At 40.1% G+C, this 12873-nt stretch overlaps 1 protein-coding gene across 1 annotated transcript in view; it reads right to left on the minus strand.

Moving 5' to 3' along the window:
• The window catches only part of mthfd1l (methylenetetrahydrofolate dehydrogenase (NADP+ dependent) 1 like), a 146398-nt gene that overhangs the window by 36470 nt on the left and 97055 nt on the right, over positions 1–12873 (minus strand). The window contains exons 25-26 of the mRNA XM_048601418.1: positions 8015–8122; positions 6102–6254 (exon numbers count right to left, since the gene is read on the minus strand). Of these exons, the coding sequence (XP_048457375.1) occupies positions 6102–6254; positions 8015–8122 (261 nt within the window). The remainder of the gene's footprint in view (positions 1–6101; positions 6255–8014; positions 8123–12873) is intronic.

Raw genomic sequence — 12873 nt, forward strand, 5'->3', positions numbered from 1 at the left:
CTTCTTCAGAAAAAGGGTCTAGGCCCGAAACGTCAGCCTTCCTGCTCCTCTGGTGCTGCTTGGCCTGCTGCGTTCATCCAGCTCTACACCTTGTTATCTCAGAAAGGAGGCCATACTAGACTTGGTATTAGGGAAGGAGCCAGGACAGGTGATCGACGTTTCAGTAGGACAGCATTTTGGGCTTAGTGACCATAACTCCGTAAAATTTCAAGTCATCATAGACAAGGACAAGAGTTGCCCTTGAGTGAGGGTGTTAATTGGGCAAGAGCCAATTACATCTACATTAGACAGGAACTAGGGAATGTGGATTGGGAGCAATTATTTGAGGGCAAAGCTACGTTTGGCACATGGGAGGCTTTAAAAGACCAGTTGGTTAAAGTACAGGACATGCATATCCCTGCAAAACTGAAGCATAGGAATGGCAGGATTCAGGAACCATAGATGACAAGGGAAATTGCAATCTTAGTTAAAAGGAAAAAGGAAGCATACGATAGGTCTATGCAGCCACAAACTGATGAAGCCCTTCAGGAGTGTAGAGAAATTAGGAAGGAACTTAAATGTGGAATTAGGAAAGCTAAAAGGAGCCATGAAATGTCTTTAGCAAACAGGGTCAAGGAGAATTCCAAGGCTTTTTATGTATATATTAGCAGAAAGAAAGCAGCAAGGGAAAAAGTGGGCCCACTCAAGGACAAAGGAGGGAAGCTATGTGTAGAGCCAGAGGATGTGGGAGAGATCCTTAATCAGGACTTTTTAAAATCGGTATTCACCAAGGAGAAGGTCATGACTGACTGTAAGGTCAGGAATGAGTGCGTGAATATTCTAGAGAATGTTAGTGTATTGAAGGAGGAAGTTTTGGTATCCTAAATTGCATTAAGGTAGATAAGTCCCCAGGGTCAGATGGGATCTATCCCAGGTTGCTGCGAGAGGCAAGGGAAGAAATAGATGGGGCATTAGCAAATATCTTCACATCCTATCTGACCACAGGCGAGGTTCCAGAGTACTGGAGATTAGCCATGTTGTTCCCTTGTTTAAGAAAGGAAGTAGGGATAATCCAGGAAATTGTAGGCCAGTGAGCCAGATGTCTGTGGTGGGGAAGCTCTTGGAGAAGTTACTGAGGGAAAATTTATGCACATTTGGAAGAAAACGGACTAGTTAGTAACAGGCAGTATGGTTTTGTACGGGGAAGGTCACGTCTCACCAACCTGATTGTCACCTCTTCAAAAAAATTCAAAGATAATTGATGATGGAAGGGCTGTGGATGTAGTTTATATGGATTTTGGTAAGACATTTGATAAAGTCTGGTACAAAAATTAAAATCACATGGGACTCGGGGTGGGCTGGCTAGATGGATACAAAACTGGCTTGGTCATAGAAGGTAGAGGGTAGCAGTAGAAGGGTGTTTTTCAGAATGGAGACCGGTAATTAGTGGTGTTCCACAGGAATCAGTCTTATGTCCTCTATTGTTTGTAGTATATATAAATGATTTGGAGGAAAATGTGGGTTGTGTGATTAGGAAGTTTGCAGATGACACAAAGATTGGTGGAGTTGCTTATAGTGCCGACGACTATGAAAGGATACAACAAGATACCAATAGATTGGTGACTTGGGCTCAGAAATGGCAGATGGAGTTTAATCCAGACAAATGCAAGGTGATGCATTTTGGAGGATCAAATTTAGGTGTGAATTATACTGCAAATGGCAGAACCCTTAGGAACATCAACATACAGGCGGATCTGGGCATGCAGGACCACAGTTCCCTAAAAGTGGCAACATAGGTGATTAAGAAGGCACATGGCATGCTTGCCTTCATTGGTTGGGGCATGGAATACAAGAGTTGGCAAACCATGCTACAGCTATATAAAAGCCTCCTTAGGCCGCATTTGGAGTACTGTGTCCAGTTTTGGTTGTCACACTACCAGAAGGATGTGGACGCTTTGGAGAAAGTGCAGAGAAGGTTCACCAGGATGTTACCTGGTCTTGAGGGCATTGGCTAAGAGGAAAGGTTAAAAAGGACTAGGTTTGTTTTCACTGGAAAGACGGCGGCTGACAGGAGATCTGATAGAGTTCTACAAAATTATGAGGGGCATAGATAGGGTGGATAGTCAGAGGCTTTTTCCCAGGGTTGAAGTTTCAATTACAACGGGGCACAGATTCAAGGTGAGGGGGTCAAAGTTTAAGGGAGATGTGCGATGGAAGTTTTTCACACAGAGTGTGGTAGGAGCCTAGAACACCCAAGGTGGTGGTGGTGGAAGCAGGCACCTGGATGGTTACATGAATAGGGAGAGGATAGAGGGATACGGACCGAATAAGGGCAGAAGGTTTGTTTTTTAGTTTAATTAGGGGATGATGATTGGCACAGGCTTGGAGGGCCGAAGGGCCTGTTCCTGTGCTGTACTTCTCTTTTGTGGTAGGAATTTTCAATATATTTGGCTTAGGAAGTAGCAATTGGGCCAACAATTTAATACAAGAATTCAAAAAGATACATTCTACCTCCTGCGAATTAAGGATAACATGGCTAATCCAAGGTTACACATTAGCTGGATGAAGCACTGGACTAGTGTAAAGCAACTATAGTACACACCACATGCAACTGAGATATCAACACTGCCATCGGGTACATGTTTGCAAGTCTTCCTCCAGAATGAGTAGTAGCAACCCTTCAAAATAACATGGGATGTCTGCCTTGAGGAACTAAGGCACCATTCTCTCCAGCTGGATTGTCTTTCTAGACCACTTTTTGGAAACAAATTACTTCGAATTTACAGCACAGAATCAGGTCATTCAGCCCAACTGTTCAAAGCTGATGTTTATGCACTCAAGCCAAGTACCTTGCTATCATATCAACATCTATTCTCACTCAAATATTTACTTAACTTTCCCTTAAATGCAACTAGCCAGTCCCACATTCTAAGCACTGAGCTAAAAGGTTTCTTCTAAATTTCTTAGTGAATATGTTTAAGGTACAGAATGACATATTTCTGATTGCCAATGGCATTCAGGGTTATGGGGGTGGGATTGGTAAAAGGCATAGAAGTATTTGATCAGCCACGGTCATACTGAATGGCAAGATAGATTCAACTGAAGGAACTGAATGGTCTATTCCTGCTCCAATGACTACTTTATGACTCCTAGTTATGGTCTGGCCCAAAAGGAAACATAGTCTCTTCATAAATCATATTACCCTTTGATCATTTTAAAGACTCTTCACAGCTTTTTCTAGAGTAAAAAAACCCGAAGCTATTTCAAACTTCCCTGATAACTAAATTCTTCTTTCTTGTAGGTTTTAGTTGCATTTTCTGCAGTGCCTCCATCTCCTTTTTATAATATGGGAGCCAATGCAGCACTCAAACGTAGTTAAATTCAGGTGCAATGTAGGTGGGAAGATACATGAACTGAGGTGACCATGGAAAATAAGGTCCTCAGTATTCTGGATGGAGGAAGATTGGCTGTTCTTGCAAAGGGTGTTGAATAATTCAGTTCCCCCAGCAGTTGCCAGCTGCAAATTACAAAGAGAACAGGCAAGGAATTCTGCACCAGAATTCTCAGGAAAAACAGCTGAAATTTAAAATTTATCCTTCTAATTTACAACACATTCCACAGAAATTTATGGTGAGTTTTCAGTGTCAAAGGTTTAGCTCCATTCCTTTCATTTAAAATGGAGAAATGAAGAAATTTTCATTGTTTTTCAACAGTCTCACCTGGAGCGTCTTGACATCAAACTCTAATACCCACTTAGGGCAGGATAATAGAAAAATAAACTTTTTGCCTCAAGCTAAATATTCACTCCTCTCACCACGAGTGCACTTTGGCTGCAATGTGAACTGTCAACAGAATGCACTGCATTTTATTTGCTTGAAAAGTACAAGATTCATTACACAAAAATGAACTAAGTTTGTAATATGATATATGTGGTGTCTAAGCATCAGTTTTACATTTTATCCATGGTTGAAATGTAGGGAATTTGAACACCTCCTGACAAAACTCAAAATTATTTCTAACTGAAAGAATTATGGGCAATTATAACATTCTAACGGCATCAACCTTCATTTATAAGGCATCTTTACCATGACGAAATGCCCCAATTCACAACTCATACGATCAAATAAAATCTGACATCAAACCACATAAGGAGATAACAAGACACTTGATCAAAAGCATTGTCAGAGGTAGATTGTGAAGTAAATTCTTGGATTCTATAGAAGACAGCCAAGAGTTTTAGTAAGTTTAGTGCATAAGCATGCTGAAGGCACAGTTGATAATAATAGAGGGATGGAAGATGTACAAGAGGCCGGAATTGGAGAAGCTACAGATTTGGGGAGGTTATAGGCTGTAAACGTTGCAGAGGTAGAGTGATGAGACTGTGCAGGAATTTGAAACACGAATGAGATTTTCTAAATAAAAAGCAAAGTACTGCGGATGTTGGAAATCAGAAATAAAATTAAAGCGTTGGAGAAACTCAGCAGGTCCAGCAAAATGGTGACAGAAAGAGAGATAACATGGAATCTAATATGACTCTTTTTCAGAACTGAAGAGATCTTTCAGTCAAGACTTCTCTGGTATAGGTGTTAATCAAGTTTGACTGTAGAAGTGATGGGTGAATAGGTCTCTGCTTAAATAGAATAAAGGCAGGTTAGCAAACATTAATCAAAGGGTGCAGGGGCAACCAGGATTGTATGTGAATAGTCAACTCCAGAAAAAAAAAAGACACAGAGGGTTTCAGCTACAGATAAATTGAGATGGGGATAGAAACCAGCGATGTTATGGAGGTGAAAGCAAGTGGATAAGAATTAACTGGAGGAATTCCAAATAACTTGCACTGAACTGTATTGCATCACACTACCAGTTCCAGTGAAACCATTTATGAACTCAGTTCCACAAGAAATGTTTTCTTCCAAGCACAACAACCTGCAACTTGTATGGAACATTTTTTGCAAATGATCAACTATGGTTCAGTTGGTAACTCTCTCATCTCAACTGAAGAGAATCACAGGTTCACATTTTACTCTACTGATTGGAGTATAATCTAGGCTGACCTTACAGCACACTATTGAGGGAGTGCAGTGCTCCAGGTGACGGGTGCCCTTCAGAAAAATTAATATTCAACCCCTCAGGTGATGTAGCAACAACACTATTTTTAAGTAAAGCAGGGGAGTTATTCCTCGCACCTTGGCCAACATTTATCTTTCAACCAGCATCACCAAAACAGATTACTTGGTCATTATCGCATGGCTTAATGTGGGAACTTGCCAGGCAAAAATTGCCTGCAGAGTTTCTTATATTACAACAGTGGTTGAATTACAAAAGTACTCTACAATGGTTTGACATGCCTCAAGGTTGAGAAAGGTGCTATCTAAATACATGTTTCTTTTTCTCTAAGAAGGAACACCCCATTTCCATTCAAATTGTTGCTGAAGCGCTCCCCTTCCAGTGAATTATATAACACAGGAAACTATTTGGCTCATCTAACTTGTGCAGACATTTCGAAAGAGCTGTTGAATTAGTCCCATGCCCCTGTCTTTTCACAAACATTTCCCCTTCAAGGATCTATCCAACATTCTTTTACAAGTTATTAAATCTGCTGCCACCACTTTTTAAATAGTGGATTCCAGACCATGATAACTTTAAGTGAAGGAAAAAGAATTAACTTCTTTGATTCTTTTGGCAACAGTCTTAAATCTGTCTCATCTGGTTCCTGCCAGTGAAAACAGTTTCTGCATAATTACTCTATTAAAGTTACACTTAACTATTCCAAGGAGAAGAATAATCCCAGGATGTCCACATAACTGGAACACTTCATCCCTAGTACCATTCCAAAAAAATGGGTTTGCCTTATTGCAAAACTGGAAGCAAGCAATCAACAGTTTGTAGAAAGAAAAGAATTTGTATTTATTAAGTGCCTTTCACACCCTTGAGGTGTCTCAAGGGAAAGTATTTCTTGATCTCTCTCATCTGATTCTTTTCCCAACTATCTCAAGAGTGAGGAGAAATCTTTATACGTATTAAAGAGAATGAAAACCTAGCCAGCCTGCATTAGTGGATTTACATGGTTTCATCCTCATTGGTCAGTTTCAACAGCCACACATTGAGAAGTGCTTACGTACCGTTCCCACCAACGGATAGATAAAGCCAGCCCCAATACTGGCACGCACATCCCGGATTGGCAAAATGAACCCAGTAGGAACTCCCTTGCACTCGGGTTGATGTGATAGTGACAGATGGGTTTTCGCCATGCAAATTGGCAGCTCTCCAAAACCCTACGTTAGAAAGAGGAAGACTGGTCACTAAGCACATCAGCAAAGCAGAGAAAGGTGTTAACTACACAGAACAATACTTAGGACTGGCTAATCTGGATCTGAGCCAAGAGCAGAATCTTCACACAACACTAAATGACAAAGGAAAGATCAAACATTTGCAATGTTTTACAAAAGTAGTCAGTGACTTTTTTAAAAACATTACATTTATCAACAATTATGGAGCATTGAGTAAGGCTCAGCTCCACAATTATCTATTTTAAAAATAAAATTATCAGTGATTGAATATTAACATTAAAATAGGCCATCTGGCCTAACTGATCTTTGCCATCGATATGCCCCAAACAAATCACCTCCCACCTTGCTTCAAATAACCGTAACCTAATATCCTTGCATTGTTTACTCCTTAATATACTTATATCTTTAAATGCATCTATACTGTTCTTGTCAATTGTCCCACATGGTAACAAGTTAACTTCCTTTTGCATTAAGACATTTATGTTGAATTCTTTACAAGATTTATTAGTGATTATTTTCTATTAATGACCCTTAGCTTTGGTCCTCATATTACACTTTGCTTTAAAACTCATGGTGAACACTGCAAAGAAATGCCACAAATTAAACAATGATGAAAAGGTTTAATCATTTTTTGGAACTAAAGATGATTTGTGAAAATATGGTAAGCTCTGTTATCCTTATAGACCTCAAAATATTTTCCCTTCCTGTGTAAGGGATGAATATACATTTTCTTTTCTTTTGCTTTAGAATGACACAGCTTCAACTCTCCGACACACACTCTCTCCCTCTGTGGTACAAACAATGTCATAGCCTTTACCTGTATAACATAGTCCTCCTCTCTGTTGTACAAGCTCAGCATTTCTCTCTGGTACTCCTTCCGTAACTCCTGCTCCACTCGTAACATATCGTCAAAAACCTATTTATTGGATCTTGATTCTGCCTGAACACTTCTCTCAACATTCTCATTTATGGTAGGTTTCCGTTTCACTCCGCTATCAAGTTTCTTGCAATAATCTTTTGCTCTAAGACGGCAAACTATATGTCATAGAATCATACAGCACAGAAACAGACTCTTCAGTCCAACCAGTCCATGTCGAACATAACCCCAAACTAAACTAGTCCCACCTACCTGCTCCTGACCCATATCCCTCAAACCTTTCCTATTCATATATCCATCCAAATGTCTTTTAAATGTAATTGTTCCCACATCCACCACTTCCTCAGGAAGTTCATCCACACACAAACTACACTCTGTGTAAAAAAAACTGTCCCTCCTGTCTTTTTAAAATCTCTCTCCACTCACCTTAAAAATGTGCCACCAAGTCTTGACATTTCCCATCCTAGGGAAAAGACAACCACCATTATTAACTCCATCTTTCCCTCTCATTATTTTGTAAATTTCTATCAAGCCACCTCTCAACCTCAGCTTATGCAGCCTTTCTTTATAACTCAAATCTTCCATACCCAGCAAATTCATAGTAAATATCTTCTGAACCCTCTCCAACTTGATAATATCCTTCCTGCACCCCTAGGTCCCTCTGTTCTACAACACTACCCAAGGCCCTACCATTAATTCAATAAGCCCTACCCTAGTTTGTTGTACCAAAATGCAATGTGTATGGTTACAATTCACTGTTGACTCTTTCGAACGCCTTCAATGAATGGTTCAACTCCCAATAATTCCACTGTATGAATAAACATTATACCTGGCCTTTGCAGGCTGTTCCTTGTTAAATAATTCTCACCTGACTGATGTACAGGTCCACCTTGGATTGGGCTTGAGGTGACAGCTCTACGTCCTCAGCCCCATAAACCTTCTGTGCTATTGTGCGAATCTTTTCTACAATAGGCATCTACAAAATGAAAAAAATAAAGTGGTAAGTGCTACATTTGAAAGAATGAGAAAAGGTATTACAAGTTAAACAATATATTTTATCAAGAACACTAATCCATTTGTTTCTCTCCTGGACTCAGCATAAATTAAAGTGCAATTTGCCTCACCCATCATTATATTGAAACAAAAGATGAATTGATAGTGACTTTTACAATCTCAAGAAATCTGAAAGCACTTTACAGCCAATAAAGTAGACTTCAAATATTGTCATGATAATAATGCAGAAAATATGGCAGCTAATTTACACACAACAAGCTGTTACAAATGACCACAATCTGTTTCAGGTTCTTGGTTGAGGGACAAACTCTGGCTGGGATACTGGGGAATTTCTCGGTCTTCTTCGAATAGCACCATGCATTTTGCAAGAAAATCTCAAAAGACTGGGCAAAAGCAAGGTGTGGATTAGATTTATTGCATGGGAAGGAAGGAGGAGCAAGTGGACCACAGAGAGGGAGAGTAATACACCATAATTCTTTCGCAGAGATGCGTTGTGGGGAAGAACAAGCTTGTTTCAGCACAGTGTCTAAACAGATCCCATCTGCTCTCAATCTTACAAGACCAGTATCAGATTTCAGCAGAACAGGGCAAAAGGGAATTGCAATATTCAACCTGATTGCGAAGATCAGAAATATGGTCATATATAGTAGAAGCTGAGCAGGAATAGGCCATTAGCCCTCTCGAGCCTGCTCCTGCCTGACTGCATAATGTTCAACTCCCTTGTTGATCAAAAATTTGTCCAGTTCAGCTTTGAAAATATCTAGTAAGGCAGTCCTTGCTGTCTCTGGGAAAAAGAATTCCAAAGGCTAAGGATCCTTCATCTCTGTCTTAAATGGGAGGCCATTTATTTTGAAACTGTGCTACCTAGTTCTAAAGTCTCTCACAAACATCCTAACATCCATTCTTTCAACCCTCTCAGAATCTTGTATTTCAATTCATCACCATAAGATTCTAAACCCTAACAAGTATGGGTCTGATCTGCACAACCTTTCCTCATATGAGCCCTTCTTCCCAGGAATCAAAAGTAAACCAAGGACACCAGTAGTCCAGATACAGTCTCATTAAGGTCTTGTAAAGCTGTAGCAACAGTTCCCCAATAAAGGCTAACATTCCATTTGGTTTCTCAATCACCAGCTTTTTATGACTCAAGTTCCAGGACATCCTGCCCTGGCTGTACCACAGATTTTTGCAATCTTTCTCCGTTTAAATTATATTAAGGTTTTATATTCCCTGCAAAAGTTCACAAGCTCATATTTCTCACATTATACTACATCTGCAAATTTTTTGCCCACTGACTTAATCTACGTCACTCTACACTCTTTGGAGACTCTTTCCATCATGGCAAATATGGTAGACCAACCAATCACAAGTCCCACCTCAAAACAGAGCACTTCCTATTTCCACACAGTTCCTGAGAGAGCTGGTCATTCAAGTCATCAACAGGATTAATTTGTCAGATCTTGGTAACAGTAGTATGAAACCTAATTCACCTGTACCTCCTCCAATCTTGTGCATTGTATTTGCTGCACCCAGTAAGGCCTACTCTACACTGACGAAACGAAACAGACTGAGTCACTGCTTTGTGGAACACCTCTGGTCTGTAGGCAAGCATGACCCCAACCTTCCCATATCCAGCCATTTTAACACAGTGTCCTGCTCGCATCCTCACTTGTCTGTCCTCAGCATGTTGCAGTGTTTAGTGAATCACAGCACAAACTGGACGAGGAACATCTCATCTTCAGACTAGGTACTTAACACTCTTCTGGACTTAATATTGAGTTCAACACCTTCAAATTGTGAACAAACTCCCATTTCTTCCCTTTCTTTTAGCATGTTACATTCTGTTATCATGTCCCCTTCTCTCCCCTCCCCCCATTCCCCCATTCCCCCATTCCTGGGGGACCGCCTGTCCTTTCAAGTCCGGCAGGAGACACGCCATTGTTCTGCCGTTCTCACATTCCAATCACTTTATTTGAATTACCAATATCCTTTCTCCACCAGCTCCCTACACCCACTATACCCCCACACTGCCACCCCAAACTATAGCATAAATGCTATCCCCTCCATGCTTCACTTCAGCTCTGATGAAGCGTCAGCTAGACTTAAAACATTAGCTTGCTCTCTCTCCATGGATGCCATGCAGAGTCTGACCTGCTGCGATCTCTAACATTTTTTGTTTTCAGTACAGATATCAGCATCTGCAGTATTTTGCTCCTACATGAACTGGGAGATCAGGTAAAAGGAGGTTTGAACTTTGTGCATTTCTTTGGATAGGTAAGGCACCCCTTGGACAATGGTTCCAGCACACCTTTAGGGAAAGTCAAGTGTCATTTAGAATTGTTGCAAGTGGAGGTAAGTGCGTGTAAAAAATGCATAAACTATAATTATCAAGACAATTGGAATGGTCAACAAACCAATGAAAAATCAAATCAACAGCACCTGTCAAATGTGTCAACTGGACATGTCAAAAGGTCCCATCAGATGAGCGCATCAAAGAATGTTTGAGGTGTTCAAAAGTATTGTCCAGTAACTCCTTGTAAAAAAAAAATGGTCTGGCATGTTTTAAAGAAAATCACTGTTTCCAATTTCACTCTGTTGAAATGAGGCTTTCCATTAATGGATTATTGTTGCGTGAATACTTTCACAAACTCCATTATCAGAGTCGGGTGCTGGCTAATTAAATCACAGTTAGACTAACAACGACAAGTGGTTATAAAATCTTTGGAAGGGGAGCTTTGAATTTTAATGTTTGTTTCAATAAGGAATGGTGCACTTTAATGAAATTTTTTTGTTAGAAGACTTTATGTAGTCAAATGAATATACAGTAATTTTTTTCATTTAGTGGAGTCTACAATAAGCACTTAAAGTTCCGCTATATTCCTGAGTGCTGACCATGGTGGATAGTGGGTGAGTTGGCATGGTAGGTGCGAAAGTAGGGTGGCAGTTGGGGGACATGGATTAGCATAAGATGGCACAAATTGGCATAGGGACAATAAAGGACCATGGGTGTGGGCAAAGGGGCATAATTTGTCCTGGTGGAAGAGAGGTTATAGGAGTCAGTGTAGGGCATGAGGTGGCATAGATGAGAATACGGAAAATGCGTACATGTGAGGGGTTGTGTTTTGAAGGAAACAGAGTTGAAAGAAAACTTTTGTCTGACAGCACTGAAGACCAAGGATAGGCTATCTGCTCTGCTCAGCTCACATCCACATGACATCCCTTTCATTACTTTTGGGGTCATTTCCCCCCAGTTTGTAAAACAGTACGTCTGGGCATTTTTAAAAGTCACGTTTGTGGAGCTGGGAAGTTTTTCCTGACACTATGCATGCAAACCTAGGCCTATGTATCATTTTCACAACTTGCTTTGTATCTGTTGTGTCACCAGCACATTTAGATATCATATATTTGGTCCCTTCATCCAACTCATTTGTGACGACAGCAAATAATTGAGACCCCAGCACTAATCCCTGTGGTACTCCATTGGCTAGTTTGTCACTCCATAAAGGGACTCATTAATCCCTATAGACTGCTTCTTGTGAGCTAATCAATCCTCTATCCATGCTAATAGGAATCTACAACACCAGGGGCTCTTACCTTGTGCAGTAATCTTTTACATATCATATTGAATGCCTTTTGGAAATCTAAATACACCACATCTGCTGTGTCCCATTATATGTCCTGTTTGTTACTTACTGAAATAGGTCTAATAAATTAGTACAGCAGGATTTCTCTTTCATAAAATTATGCTGACACTAGCAGATTGTATTAGGAATTTCTAAATGCCCTGTTATTACATTCTTAATAATGGATTCAAGTATTTTTCCTTAAGCAGATATTTTAAGTTGCTTCAGGTCCATATTTTGAATGACTTTACAGTGCTACTAAATTTCACACAGGTATTAACTTTGTGACATTTGATGCATCACCATAACCCACGCAGTATGCCATTTGCTATGCATCCCCCCAACTCCCTTTTCCCCAAGGCTATCTGTTGTTTAAGCTCCCCAGCTTTGTAAATCCCTCCCAAAACTTCTGTTACACTTTCCTCTGTTAACACCCTGCTTAAAAAAACTCACCTTTTACCAGTCTTCAAGTCATCTGTACTCGTGGCAAAATGTTAAATTTTGCTTAAGCTACATTATTGTGAAGCAATATAAATTCAAATTGTTGTTTAAAAGCAGAGTAAGATCTGAACTGTAATTATAGGACAACGTAATTTGGAAATAAAATACTTCAATGTTGACTTATAGAAATGTGAGATAAAGAGAAAGAAAGAAAATAGTCCAACTTTTTATTTTTCTTTGTATTAATGTTGAGAATTTGTCATTATTTATCACCGAGATCCATCCAAGGTAGCAGGTGGGGCCTCAGTGTGACAACTATCTGAAAGACACCTCCTTCGACAATGCAGAGCCCTGTTTGTACTTCTATCAATTGTTGGGCTGTGTTCTCATGTCTCTGGAGTGGGGACAGAACCTTGGAGCTTCTGGCTCAAAAGGAAAAAGTTTTCTTTAATACTCACTTAGGGGATGTGGGTTTTGCCAGCTGGGCCAGCATTTATTGCGCATTTCTCATGCCCTTGAGAAAGTGTTGGTAAGCTACCTTCTTGAACCGATGCAATCCACTCACCAGATAGAGCTTATCATAGAGTTATACAGGCTAACTAGCTAAGGGGGAGGGTGAGGCACTACTGTGTTTGGGATCAACAAGGTT

This window comes from Rhincodon typus, chromosome 9 (genome assembly GCF_021869965.1).
Source record: "Rhincodon typus isolate 14 chromosome 9, sRhiTyp1.1, whole genome shotgun sequence".
In the NCBI taxonomy this organism is placed as follows: Eukaryota; Metazoa; Chordata; class Chondrichthyes; order Orectolobiformes; family Rhincodontidae; genus Rhincodon; species Rhincodon typus.